The sequence below is a fragment of the Porites lutea genome, chromosome 3 (assembly GCF_958299795.1).
Source record: "Porites lutea chromosome 3, jaPorLute2.1, whole genome shotgun sequence".
In the NCBI taxonomy this organism is placed as follows: domain Eukaryota; kingdom Metazoa; phylum Cnidaria; class Anthozoa; order Scleractinia; family Poritidae; genus Porites; species Porites lutea.
In genome coordinates, this window is record NC_133203.1 from 46,118,866 (window position 1) to 46,133,060 (window position 14,195).

At 39.5% G+C, this 14,195-nt stretch overlaps 1 protein-coding gene across 2 annotated transcripts in view; it reads right to left on the minus strand.

Annotated features, from left to right (window-relative positions):
* LOC140931267 (uncharacterized) overlaps positions 1 to 14,195 on the minus strand; it is a 100,429-nt gene that overhangs the window by 42,507 nt on the left and 43,727 nt on the right. For both annotated transcript variants that reach the window (XM_073381036.1, XM_073381035.1), the window contains exons 22-44: positions 13,140 to 13,193; positions 12,338 to 12,391; positions 11,104 to 11,157; positions 10,621 to 10,674; positions 9,560 to 9,604; positions 9,023 to 9,076; positions 8,730 to 8,774; positions 8,421 to 8,474; positions 7,873 to 7,926; positions 7,459 to 7,512; positions 6,887 to 6,940; positions 6,500 to 6,553; positions 6,091 to 6,135; positions 5,904 to 5,948; positions 4,596 to 4,649; positions 4,020 to 4,073; positions 3,454 to 3,507; positions 3,266 to 3,319; positions 3,042 to 3,095; positions 2,201 to 2,308; positions 1,726 to 1,779; positions 1,253 to 1,306; positions 691 to 744 (exon numbers count right to left, since the gene is read on the minus strand). In XM_073381036.1, the coding sequence (XP_073237137.1) occupies positions 691 to 744; positions 1,253 to 1,306; positions 1,726 to 1,779; positions 2,201 to 2,308; positions 3,042 to 3,095; positions 3,266 to 3,319; positions 3,454 to 3,507; positions 4,020 to 4,073; positions 4,596 to 4,649; positions 5,904 to 5,948; positions 6,091 to 6,135; positions 6,500 to 6,553; positions 6,887 to 6,940; positions 7,459 to 7,512; positions 7,873 to 7,926; positions 8,421 to 8,474; positions 8,730 to 8,774; positions 9,023 to 9,076; positions 9,560 to 9,604; positions 10,621 to 10,674; positions 11,104 to 11,157; positions 12,338 to 12,391; positions 13,140 to 13,193 (1,260 nt within the window). The remainder of the gene's footprint in view (positions 1 to 690; positions 745 to 1,252; positions 1,307 to 1,725; positions 1,780 to 2,200; positions 2,309 to 3,041; positions 3,096 to 3,265; positions 3,320 to 3,453; positions 3,508 to 4,019; positions 4,074 to 4,595; positions 4,650 to 5,903; positions 5,949 to 6,090; positions 6,136 to 6,499; positions 6,554 to 6,886; positions 6,941 to 7,458; positions 7,513 to 7,872; positions 7,927 to 8,420; positions 8,475 to 8,729; positions 8,775 to 9,022; positions 9,077 to 9,559; positions 9,605 to 10,620; positions 10,675 to 11,103; positions 11,158 to 12,337; positions 12,392 to 13,139; positions 13,194 to 14,195) is intronic.

Genomic DNA, 14,195 nt, shown 5'->3' on the forward strand with positions numbered 1-14,195 from the left:
GTTCCCTCTTTGGAAGGCGGTCCAATATAACAAATGGGTAGGATGCTGTGGAACGTAGCAATAGTGGGAGTGACCTTGATTAGAATTTTAAAAAAAACATGCATCCACCTTGAGTCGGTTTTCTTCATTATGTTTTATGATCAGTAGTTTAATGGGAGGGAGCATTTGTTGGAGGGACATTCATGTCCCATGGATGTATTACATGTCTCCTGGTGTGAGCGCATACTTTTTTATTTGTGCAACACAGCGTTTGTAGCAAATTCATCCTCGCCGCGAGGTCGGACTTGTCATGCGAGGTTCAACTCGTTGAATTGCGAGCCCTTCCCAGTAGCAAAATGTTGTTAGGGTGCGGTGACCCCTTCATATGTCTACGCTTATATACTGTAACACATCCCTGCGAAGGAATGAATCAGAGACTTGGCAATGATCATGAATCAGAGAATACGACCCGAATTCTTTCTGTTTGAACTAGGAAAACAAAAATGTATTTAAAAAATATCCTCCGGACATTTTCGTGTGTGCGAACATTGTGAATTTTCCCTTCCACCTGTATCCCTACACGTCTTCTGTTAAATGTTCCTGAGTGTCCCGCGCATAATTCTGTCGCGGTTAAACCTCTCCGCAACACGTTTCTCTTAAGCTTATTTACAAACGTTTGTCGATGCATGATTTCTTCAGTACTGTACATACCGGGGCCCCAGGTATTCCAGCATCTCCTTCCTCTCCTGATGCTCCTTGTGATCCCTGATAGACAAATAAGTAAAAAGCCGAGAAGTTTATTCAGGCTTACAATAAACTAATATAAAAGATATCAAGAAAACTGTAAAATTACACAATATTTGATATAAAGACTTCGTTATCACTGTCACCTGGACCTAGAGAGATCAAACCATGGCCAAGCAGTCAAAATGTTCTCCAAATTTATGACCTGGGAATGATAATTCGCCAAGGCCTTGACCTTAAGAGAGCCTTCTGGTTGTTTTTTGGAGGAAATGGGGTTGAACTGAGAAGAAATTAGAGTTGAAAAGGTATACACATAACACTAGTTGGTCCGCTGATGAGCTCAGAGGCACCTTTGTGTGGTGATGGACTATCTGGTAGTTTATAGTGAACCAACTACCACGACATTATGGAGCCATTTTTTCATTGAATGAAATCTTGGCTAGATTTGGAAGAAAAAGGGCAGAAATAAACAAAAAAACAGGCTTTTGACCAGAATCTCTTGTAACTGATGAAGTTTAGAATAACTTACCAGACCTCCTACTTCACCTTTACTTCCAAAATCGCCGATTGCTCCTTTGGAACCCTAAAGGGAAGCGGTAAATTTTTCGTTAGTGAACTCTCAAGTTTGAATAGTTAAACTTGCAATTGAAGAAAATTAATACTACCTTGAACAGGCTGGTTCAGGAAAAAATTTACTCCAACCAAATCTAAAGTTGCATTTAAACTTCTTTATGACCTACCCAGCTAACTTGTTCCAAATGTAAATCAACTCTAACGTACTGACTAGTTGACGGTAATAGAATGAGATTTAGATTCAACAAAAGCCGGAAGGTCAATTGAATACCAACAACTTTGTTAAGGTAGAATTTAAAGGAATAGGTACCAAATTCAAGAACCAGAAACAAGAACAAGCTACTTCTGAACCACCGTGAAGCTGTTTGGTGACATAAAAAACAAATCGGGCCACTTGGGCAAGGGAAAATAATGCAAAGGAAAAAATACTTTTGGTCCAGGAAATCCTTTGGCTCCAATAGCACCGCTTGGTCCTGGTGATCCCTAGAAGGTACCAAAGATAAAATACTGTTAACTGAATACTCTTTAACCTTTTAAGCCCCAATATCCATAGTCTGAAATATCATACGTCTCCACCCCCTCCCCTGTGCCTCCCACGAGTTAGGGGGTGGAGAAGTGTGACATTTGAGGCTACAAGGCTACAATATCCAGACAAATTCACTAGACTGATATCAACACATCTCCTTAAGGACATAGTTGAGATAATTTGATAAAAGAATTTAATGATCATTTTACCAATTCTAGTAACTAACTTTTTTTCATGAGGGTGGTGTACTTACATTGCAACCCCAACACCCCCACCGGCCCGCACACTAAAACCCATACTCCTAGCCGTGAGTGAGAAAAACGTTTACGGCCTCGTGAAAACCACACTTCTTTAAAGGACGAAAAATGACAATTTTACCGTGGCTCCTCTGATTCCATGAGTTCCGGCTGCTCCTCTTTCTCCCTGAAGACCCATTTCACCGTCCTTTCCAGGCGTCCCAGGGGTTCCAGGGTCACCATCTTTACCCTTACAATAACAAGGAAATAACAAGGTTAGTTTAACTAAAGAATAAAATCCTTCCCAAATATTCACTAACCTCTTTATACGACTGAAAAGCTTTGATTCACCAACACCCCACCCCCCACCTCCACCACCACCGCCACCACCACCACCCCCATTCCACTCTTTATCCACAAGAGAGAATGATCTAAGAGGGCGTATCCCCCATACATGACCCTCTCCCTTGTAATCCATCAATGCTTCGTTTCACAGGTGTTTAAAGCTACGTAAAGCTATTCGGAGAGGAAAAATTTTGAAAACAGAATTTGAAGCTACACCTGAGAATCGAACTTGGACCCCTCGCACAGAAGGTCGCGCACTGACAAACGGTGCCAGTCGATTTTATTTAACTTTGCTGAAGTCCAGAATCGTTTTATTCTTGGCCTTAAAAAAATCTCTATTTAATTTGTCATTCAACTTTGCTGCTTTATTTAACTTGTTGGCGTGGTAAATGCAAGAGCGTGAGGCTCATTACTCGTCTTGCGCAGCAATCCCTTTCCTACACAACCTACGTTATCACAGGATCTACGCAATCTACGTATACCCTCTTCCGTGAATAACAGCACGGTAATTGTTACGTCTCGAGAGGACAGAACAAACATTTCCAACGTCACCTTTGGCGATGACGCGTTCATCTGAACGGAGATCAGGATAAATCATGTTAGCATGTTTAATTATTGGTAGATAATTTTTTACGTACCTTAGGACCACGATATCCTGGGTATCCATTGTTGCCTGGCCTGCCGTCGATTCCCTTAAAAAAGGAAGCCAGTTTTTATCATCACTAATACAAATTAGTTTCAAATATTGTACCTATCTTTGTAGCAAAATGAACGGATCGTTTACAATTACATGTGCTTCATTAAAAGTACATGTAGGGAGAAAATTCAGTACATCTTTCAATTTTGAAATAAAAGTACCAACCGGTTGTCCATCTTTTCCATTTATGCCTGCAATACCAGGGTATCCCGCTGCCCCCTAAAAAAAACAAAATAACACACTGTTAACTGATAAAAAGTGAAATCTAATTACTGAACTCTTTCCTGTACTTTCACAATAAAAATGAATAAGAAGAGACCGTAGGTTGCTTCACTGAAGAAAGGTTAACTCACGCGTTCTCCTTTCGGTCCTTTGGGTCCAGGGCGTCCCCTACCGCCAGGCCATCCCTGAAAGGCAAGATGAATATGAGTTAACCAATTTAGTTCTTCTTCAAAGGGAGACTATGATCAAATGATTAAAAAGCTGTCGCTCAGTATGAATAGTGTTGCTCATTTAAAAAATCAGTCCATGAGCCAACAGCTGTTGGTGTGAAGCCCTAACCTGATTAGCGGCTTTGATCCTCCACCGGACCAATAAGAAGGTACTGCCTTATCCTTGCAAACTGCTAGAAGGTTACGTGGTTCAGAAAAACTAAAAAAATCATGGTTGTCTTTCCTCGAGATGGGGACTCCAACAAAAAGTCTTTCATAAGTTCTTTGCGCAACATTCACGTTGATCGGGTCACATACATGCATGCATAAGTAATGATTTTAATTAAAAAATGTACGCGTTGTTGCATTATTTCACTGTGTTACTGTGCCTGAGTAAAATGTCAATATCAACCTGTACAAACAGTATCTCCAAAAAAAGAATCTCAATCAAAGAATAAATAAATGGTCTATAGTTACATGTATCTCACCTGATATCCAGGTTTGCCAGTTTTGCCTGGAGACCCCTGATTTCCTTTGGCGCCCTAAAAGAACAAAATTTGTAAATAATCATTTTGATCCTTTCAAACTATTCTTATGCATATAAAACCGTTTTTTTTTTCTTTTCCCATTGTAATTCATTTAATTCTTATGTAAATGTTACTTTTGATTGTTCAAAAATATGATTTTATTTACAAAACACCACTTTTAGGCCGCATCCTTACCAGCAATTTAATTATCCATAACAATTTTTTTATTGGTAAACATGAAAAAGTGGGCTCAGATTTTGTGAAACAGATTGTTGCTAAAAAATGGCGCGCTAGTTTCATGTGAACGACTCGCACACCAGTAACCATGAAAGGGGAATTTGGGGGAAGTCCTAGTTTCGAGAACATGACTAAGTTAATATTAAGCCTGAATTTTTCTTTTAGGTTCTTTTTCAACCGCTTTGGTTGTTCATGCTACTGGGAAGATCATGTTCACTTTCATATCTTTATCCGCAGTTCAAACTATGATTCATGTCATGTATTTCCATATATAAATATTAATAAATAATTCAACATTACGGGGGCTCCAGGGTTGCCATTTTCTCCATATTGACCATCCGTGCCAGGTAAACCCTTCAAATACAAAACATAACAAGATCTTTGTAAAACAAATAACTAACATAGAAGGGTGACATAAGCACAGGTCAGTTAATAGTGTGGGCTCAAAGAAAGAAAAAGCTGTACCAGGAGCACTGGTATCGATTATAATGGAGCCGTTGTTTGCAAAGGAAAAACAGCAGGACAGTTTATTGAAACGGCCATTGCCCTGGGCCCAGTTGCTCCAAAGGTGGATAATACATGTAAGTCTTTATCCAGTGGTTAGCGCAAATTGATTTTCATTTATCCGCTGGATGGTGATTTATCTGGTTTACAGTGCTATCCAACGTTTGAAAATTCGGAGCTTGGGTAATAACTGGCTAATTTAACTGGATAATGAGGGTCTGAGGCTTATCCGATATTCAAAAAATCAAGGTAATACTTTCAAATAAGAAGATAAAACTCAGACAAATGGACCAAACGTAAGCAAATAAGCCTACGCTATTAGGTAGTCAACGGGATAAAACAATCTTCCACCGGCATTACAGTCAGTCACGGGGCAATTAGCTTGCACAGGAGCCCATAAACCGGAGCGAGCATCTGCCATACTAGGCCTATGTCACGGTGTTTTTACTCACCAGTCTATTTTTAGACACATTTTAGGCCACTTTTTCCCGCGAAAATGGAATCTTCACCATGTCTATGAGCGCATTCGAAGTATAAGATATCAAAAACGAAAACTAAAAGTTATAAAAAAAGGCAAAAAAATACCCTTTTTAGGTCTGTAGGTTTTGCTGAGTGGTTTGAGCAATTTAAAAGATATTCAAGATTCGCGCCAAAACCATTCTAAAAATAAAGTGGTCCGTGTAAACGCCGTGACATGAGCGCATGGAAGTTGCTCGCTACTAGTTATGGGCTCCTGGCTTGCAACACATCTTGTCTCTTTCTCACTCACTCCCTGTTCCTCCCCAATTGTACTAGCGGGAAATGTGATGAAATGTAAAATTACAAATCTGAAATTAATGCTATTTATAGAGCCATGTAAGTGGTTTCATAATGAGTTCAATGGTTCTTTCCTCTGGTAATAACATTTTAGTCCCTTCTTGAAACAACCTTAAGGGTGAACACTTCATTGATTTTTCATGTGTTCATATGTTTGGGCTACGAAAGATTCTCAAACTGAAACACTTTTAGAGTGAAAAAATCATGGTAACTGGTAGTAGGAATCACACTGAAATTAGTATTCCAAGTGACAAGTAATAAAACATTTCTGTTTTTTGGTTAACATACCGGTGGCCCAGGGGGACCAACTTGACCAGGTAATCCACGAAGTCCCTAAAGCAAAAACGCACAAAAAATCACAGCTGAATTATCGTTTGACAAGAAAGTCTCAAGCAAAGTAAAGACTAGTTTTGCCAAAGATGAGCATTAGGGATAGTTATGTTTCTGAAGTCACACATCAGTAATAAGAACTAACCGCATCTCCAGGTTTTCCGTTTTTCCCATAAGTACCACGCATGCCCTGTGAGGAGAAAAACGCAACTTTCATCATCCAATAGTACGTTTAATTCGAAGGTGAAAAGGACAGATGAAAGTGTCCACATTAAAAATTTGTCCTGACACGGAGAGGGATTAAATGAAGCACCTGATGATCAACCTTGATGACCATGGGAACAAGAGAGCTGTGTGTAACTGGAGGTTTTATTATAGTCCAGTCCGCAAGGAGACTTATAAAACGTAGTTAGGGAAGATTTCACAATACCTTAAGAAGTACGGAGTATATAATCATTTAAAACCCCGCTTTTTGAGAACTTTTTTCTATTTGAACTCGAAGAAAGAACGGGAAATTTAGATATATATATTACATACAAACGCTTTGAACTTACTCTTCTTCCTGCGCGGCCAGGGTAGCCCGGTGGTCCTTGAGATCCTGGAGCTCCCTGTAAACAAAGGAAGGTTTTCAAGACTAATTCCACATTTTTGACCTTGAAGCTGGCAGTTGACTGAGTACTTAGGTTGTATGGGATTATAAGAACTTCGAGGAAGGTAAAGGTTCCTTATTAGACATTAGCAAAGATGAACTTGGTAGAGCCTACATTGCAGGCGTTTTGTGGTTCAGTGGAACAGGATACTTTTATTTGCTATTTTATAAATTTACTACGAATAATGATTCAAAATTTTCAGCGAATGAAGTTCCCTAACGACGCCTGATATAACTGAATCGTCTGCTTACGAGTAAATGACGACATGGGTACTTCATTATATCCTCGTACCTGAAGCCCTGCACTGCCCTGGAATCCAGGTTCTCCACTATTACCTCGGCGACCCTGATAAGGAAATTCAAACAAACTTAAGGACTGAAATGTTAATGGACACCCAAATGAAAGTATGGGCATTTCTTGCGGTCTTTGATGTCATAGCTTTTCATTTGCGTACTACAAATTTTGCGTCGCCTGCCAAGCAAGTAAAAAAAACCAATTCCCTTTCCTCTTTTACCATTGTTTCTCGTGATATATAAGGCAGTTTTTGATCAGGGAAAGTGTTCATCTGGAAGGGACACGAAGCGCTTATTTGAAACGTTTGTAATCTTAGAGAGATTAAACCGCTGCCTGCCAAGCTTTCTCAGATTTTGTTACCATTAAATTTCGTGCAATAGAAGTTTCTGTTAGCAATAAACGATGGCTTGAAGACTAAGTAACAGCTGGCATTTTTTACAGACACTGGGAGTGGCTGATCGGTGCTTGCATGCAACACAAAGGGATTCTTCTAGACTCTAAAGCTTTCCTGGCATAGTTGTAAAAACACTTCCACCTGTTAAACCTATAATTTAGTCGGGTATACTCACTGGCCTTCCGGTTCTACCAGGTCTTCCCTGTTCACCTTTTTCTCCGCGATCTCCCTGGAAGAGTGTTAGTACGAGTAAGTAAGTAACCTACAGTATGTTCTAAGCCCAGCATTTTTCATGAGTTATCACTATATATATGTACTTGAATAGAAAGATTGCAGTGCCTCCGATATTCAAATATTGCACAGGCGATTAATTATTGTCATGATAAATGTCGAGATGGCCTCATACTTGTGCAGGACAAGTAGCTATATTTTGACCATGCCGTGGTCAGCAAATTCGCTAAACGACTAATTTTATAAATAAATGTAGACGAAAAGACAATAGGTTCCTCATAACAGGGTTGCAACCGAACAATTTTGAGCTTTTTTTTCAATGAAAATTTGTTTAAGCTACTAAATAAACTGGAATTACCTTAGCTCCTCGTGGTCCACGACGCCCTGGGTATCCAAGACGTCCATCCAGACCCTAAAAATGACAAAAAAGAGTAAGGGGAAGAATGTTACCTTAAACGGAGATCCTGCGTGATCTAGAAATTTTAAAAATGATCGGAAATAATCGGAACTCGGACAGTTGTAAGTTTCGTGGATATCTGGAGATGAAATTACTATGATTAAGGGAGAAATAAGAAGAGATTCAAACCCAGTGGAGACTCGTCTCAGAAAGGAAAGCTAATATTTTTACCCATAAAGATACCGCTTAGGGTGGTGTGTAAGGAAATATAGAAAAGTGATAACCCAACGCGGTCATACTATGTTTAAGACAGCATTCAATTTCAACAACTAAAGCACAATTCATATCATTAGGTAAACGCTTTTGATTGGTTCTGGGAATCGTTTGCTGGTTTTAGTGTATAGTTTGACATAAAGCCTGCGCCAATTCCATACTGGTCTTCTTTTTAGGTACCTTTCTTCGGAAGTCACCCCACCCCCCTAAACTCTCCGGGCAATTTAAGTACTTACCTTCTCTCCTCGAGGACCATTAAATCCAACAGCTCCAACCATCCCTTGCGGACCCTGAAAAACAGACCAAGGAACACATTAAATATTCTAAAAAGAAAATTACTTATACCACTGTATGTTGGTTTGTTTTCATTCCTGTCTTTTCTCGGCAGGTGAAAACTAAGCCTATCAGGCTTAATCGGCAATCTGAGGTCACAAATTCCACTAAGATCACTTGCTGAACCCTTGAGTCAACAGGCGATTTTTAGATTATCAACACTTGGACACATAAATGCTTTTTTGTTATCAGTGAGAGCAATATGTACTTACTTCTCTACCAGCTCTTCCCGAACGACCATCATCCCCTGCTGGCCCCTAAGCACAGAAAGAAGGTGGAGGCACATTCTAAATATCAAATGAACGTTTTGAACACAAAGAAAACGAAAAACAGAAAACTTTTTCAATGTCTTTCAATTCTAAAATTGTCATGTTCTGCTATTATACCGTATTTACTTGAATAAGTGCCGCCCTCGAATAAGCGCCGCTTTTTGGGGGCGAAAAAATTAATAAGCGCCCTGGCACTTGTTCAAGTAAATATGATAAGCGATTATGATTTGCTCTACCTGTTTTCCAGGCTCCCCGTTGCGCCCTGATTTTCCCCTTGGTCCCAAGTCTCCCTAAAAACAAACATTACCAGCGTGAGATCAAAGTTTGATCAAAGATCACAACTTCTTATCAGGCAAGATGACTAATGTTTAATTGATGATTTGGGTACATGTGAGTGTGAAGTAAATTATTTTCGACTTTGCAGATGTTTTAACACGCTTAACCTGTCTTTTTTTTAAGTTCAGTAGTAAGTCAAATCGCAAAGGAAGCACAAAGAAAGTGATTTCTACAATAAGAAGTAAATAAATTTATTGAAGTTATGAATATATGAATTTGATATATGAATATTTAAAAAACAAAAAATTCATCAGTTTATGTCCATCTTAAGCAGGTATATTACGAACCAGTTATTTAATGACCAGCTCCCAGTTGGCTTGCTAGCTCAATTGCCGAATCCCGGCAAGCCCTAACTGCAATGATCTTCTTTTCTTTTGCCGCGCCGGTGCATTAACTACCAGTAATATCAACCGACTGTACGTGTTGTTAGTACTCACTTGTTGCCCTGGCCGTCCTTGTTGTCCCTGTTCTCCAGGAGGACCCTGAGCGGGAAAAGTTAAGCAAAGAAGGCATTATATTAACTTCCTTCATACTCTTAGCTATTCAAATGATTTTGGTTTCATCTCAGGGTTTCTTTTTTTTTCACAAATTTATTCTCAACTATAGAGTCATTTTTTACAAGACACATCCATTGCCTAAAATTAACACTTTAATATTTTGTAAAAAAGCTTCATTGTCTCCAGTTTTTCATACCTTGACGTCTTTGCCTTGGCATTCACCATTTTCACAAAGACCATAATGCACATTGTTTACCCCACAAACTTTTGCACAACCATTGTTTCTAGTTTTTCTAGGGTTAGATACATAATGCACGAAAATTTAAGCATTATGCGTTTGAGCGTCACCTTCAAAATAACAGCATTATGCCTTAAATTGTGCTCGAAAAGTAGCCGATTGTGCTCGACTATTCTTGGCTATATATTATGCGCTTTTCCATGCCTGCAGACAAAAAATACTTCCATAAACCAGAAATACAATATTTTATTGCAACAATTACAAATTAACAAGAAATGAACGACAAATAATGCTCAAAAGCTCTTAAAATGTCTTATTTCAATGGAACTCTCCATCGTTAGGATACTCTCTGATCATCAGTTTGCAGCCTGGCATAATGATGCAACGGCGCAAACAGGCCTTGAAAGTAGCCATCAAGCCTTTAAATAAGTTAATTTCTTACTAAAGGCACTTGAAAGTGAAAATTTCTCATTACGTTTATGCAAATATTCATTTTGTCATTATTATTCATTTCTTTATGCTAAAAAAAAACATCATGCCGGCATCATTTTCGATGCTCCGACTACACCATTATGGCCAAAATTACGCCTGCATAATGTATCTAACCCTAAATTTCTCCGGGGTATTACAGTCTTCCCGAAAGAAATCGAAGACAATGGATATGCAAACTTTAGAGGGGGTTTGGGGGGGGGGGCGGGGGGGGCGTAAACAAGGTGCATTATGGTCTATGTGAAAATGATGAATTGTCAGTCGGTATTCATACCACTTCTCCCTTCGCTCCTGGAGTTCCAGGTATTCCTGGCTTTCCTTCTTCACCCTAAAAATAATGAAAGAAAAAGGTTATTTGACGTATATAACGTCCTTCGGCTAGCATCGTAAGTTCCTAAATTTTTCAATACTTTTAACGAAATAAAATGAAGAAATGCCTGTGCGTAATGAACAAGCATTATATTCCTTAAAAATCGGCAATGTCTTTAAAAGCCGTAAAAGGCTCTTGCGGAATTTCATTCCTGTGTGGTTGGCGAGTTATTGAGGACGACAGGAGTATGTTACCCACTGATGGATCGGAGTGACTCATAACCTTTGCTTTGACGGCTTTACAGTCTCGTTTCACAAGAGCAATTATAACAGCTCATACGAAATACTAGCAAAGAGTACTCAAGACTCAAAACCGTTCATTAGCTCAATACAATAGATATGCTGAGAGCCTTTATTGTGATGTGATCTGAAATTGCCAGTTTAGTACCTTGACTCCGTTTCTTCCTTGTGCACCTGGATATCCTACTGCTCCTGGCCTACCCTGCAGTGTGAACACGAGTGAATGTAAAACTTGGGTCCAGCTCAAACGTCGAAAGTTTTATTTACCGAACCTAATCCCTTCAATTAATACAAGAAAAGATCGACGTTTGAATCAATTAAGTCCGACACATCTAATTTGGGTCGACCCATGAATTAGGTTCGTTTGGCTCACATGGGAATTTCGACCGTGGAGCAACTTCATTTCATACGCCAAACTTTTCATGTGCCCAAGTAATGCATGAACCACTATAAGTTAATTTCGCTGGTAAGCATTGTAGACCATTGTACATCGTGAAAATGAATTGCATCGGACTAATTAAGTTCGACGTCAGAATCAGCCGTCGAACTTGTATCATTTGGGTCGACCCAAGTAGCTATTAAGTTAGCTACATGAAAAGTTCAACGTTTTACCTGGCCCTACAGTATCACTGAGTCAATGCAGCCTTTTCACCAATCTGGTGTCAGAGGCTCCAGGCAGGTTTCCATGGTCATTACCATATGTGCTTTGATTTTCGCTTAATTTACTTTGCCAATAATGCTTCGGTTCCCCTCCTCCCTCCAAGTTTGTGTATGAGTATCTCAAACACTAATATATCGGTTTTGTATTGACAGGTGTCTTGAGATGAGCTGAGGCTTGGTTGCTATGGTGACTTCCTTGCGGCTGAGGAGATTGTCGCCCTCCTCTGTCGCTACTTTTACAGCACCTACTACTAGAATACTATTGTCGAAGTGTCACCCCATGATAATCAGGATCTAGACTACCCGCAATAATGGTCAAAATACATGAAAGATTCCAAATTTCATTTGATAAAATATTGGTAATCATATATAGTGGTATGGAGATCGCACGTTTATCGTTGGGTCTGTGCTCTTGGGATAAGAGATCTTGGAAAATTGTTGTCGATTTGTTAAATCCTCAATCAGACGTTCTCCTCATCCCGTTTCCAAACGGCTATCGAAATTTTCACGCAAGCATTGGTCATGTGGTCACCCATCGACACTTCCCTTTCCTCCGCTTCTCCTTGAAATATATCAAGCCTTAGATGATTGAAGTGATCTTGAGCTAGACGGAAAAACACGCATTCTTCATTGAAGGAACACTGGATGTAAAAAAATAGCTCTGCACCAAATTTGCTCGTGGCAATTATGTAGCAAAAAGAACAACGGTCGACTATGCTTACACTCTGTCCAGTTTCGCCCGGTTTTCCAGGTGCGCCAGGAACTCCAGGTAAACCCTGGAATTGACAAAAAGTAAAAGTCAATTACTTTTAGCAATAATGATTATACAGTATACTCATACAAAGAGTGCTCTTCAAAAGAGAACAACATATTTGGCGAAAAAACACTTAACGCTGCAATAAGCGACTGCACGTGGGTTGTGTTTCCCTCTATTACAAATCCCGAGGAACACATCCTTATTTAGTCTAAACGAGATTGCGCCGCAGGGTCCTAGAGTCTTAAATAGAACATTCAATATCACTATTTAGCGTCTTAAACAGGGTGCCCTTCTGGACCGGAAGCTTTTAACAGGGGATGAACGTTGGGGGTGCGCGGTCTAGATGAGTGGTACCAACATTTTTGATGATTCCAGTTTTTAAAACCACATAATTCTGTACTTAAAATGGAATGAGTAAGGCTCATAAAAAAGGTAACAAAATTGACAGCCTCGGCGGCACGCATCTACGGCCAGACTTCCCTAAAGTGCTTCCCGGGATACAAATCTGCAAAGGCAAGCCTAATATCACCACCATAGAAGGTACAGGATCTCTCTAGCCCACTGTTTGTGAGTGAACTAACTAGCAAGCTAAAAAACTCGTTTTGATTTGTTCTTAATGTAAAGTCTATCATACCGTCTTTCTATAAAAATATCGACATCTTTCCGTGACTTGGTATATAGCCTGCTAAACAGATAATGTCCTCCCGGGAATGCGCAGGAGCGCGTTAACTTAACTTTCTGAAAAGAGTACCACTAGTTAATTTTACCCTCTTTCCAGCAGGACCAAATGATCCAGGTAGTCCTATTGCTCCTGTCTTACCCTATGCAAAGAACAAATTATCAACAGGTTCCAGTTAACAACATAACCGCAGTGTAATGAGAGGTGATAACTTCACTTCTGAGAAAAAGAGACTGTAACAGCAAAGGTCGTTAACAACCGCCTCTAAGGAAATGAGCCCGATGGCGCTGTTTTTTAGTCTCCGTACTGTAGACAGGATTCGAGTGAGGGTGAAAAATCGTCCTCATTATTATTATTATTATTATTTGCGATCCAGTATTCATGCCAAACGCTGCAGACGCATACTCTGAAATTGGCTCTACGATCGGGACATAGATTCCGAACTGCTCACGGCTCTTCTCGCAAAAACACAACCTTAAAGCTTTTCCTAAACAGTCTTAAACATTACTTATCTCGAGTTTTATCACTACAACACTATTTTTTTAGAAGATGGAGAGTGATTTAGAACGTTTTCATGATGAACATGAGTTTACAATCCTGAAGAGGGAAGTTTGAAAGAATATCTTGGCGGAGGAAAGTTTTCTTCTACTTCCGTTAGAGCAGAATCTATATCATCTACTGGCTTAACGTAAAATAGCGTGACCACGGTTTTTAATATGCTGATCTCTGTCACGCTATTTCTCGATCCGGACTTGCCGTTGCGGTCGGTAGTTACTTGCGAATTAAGATTCAAAGACGCAACAGCAACGAGAACGTCACTTAAAAGGTGAATTTGCGTTCTTTCAGTCATGATTAACGCTAGTATTCCTACTTACTTTGGGTCTACTTTGTCAAATGTACTCGAACCCTCCTGAATTTGAATTTCAAGGGACCATATTCAAGTTCAGAAAGCGAAATAAAATTTCATAGTTCCTTGTTTACGTTCTCCATAAAACACAAAATTTTGCATTCTCACGTCGTAGTCGTGCAAAAACGGGAAAGCAATGTACAAAAAAGCGTGCAAAGTTGTTGTTTTGCTTATTAAAACTATTGTTTCTATAAGACGTTCTCGTTTCCGTCGCGTCGTTGAATCTTAAAGTCCCTA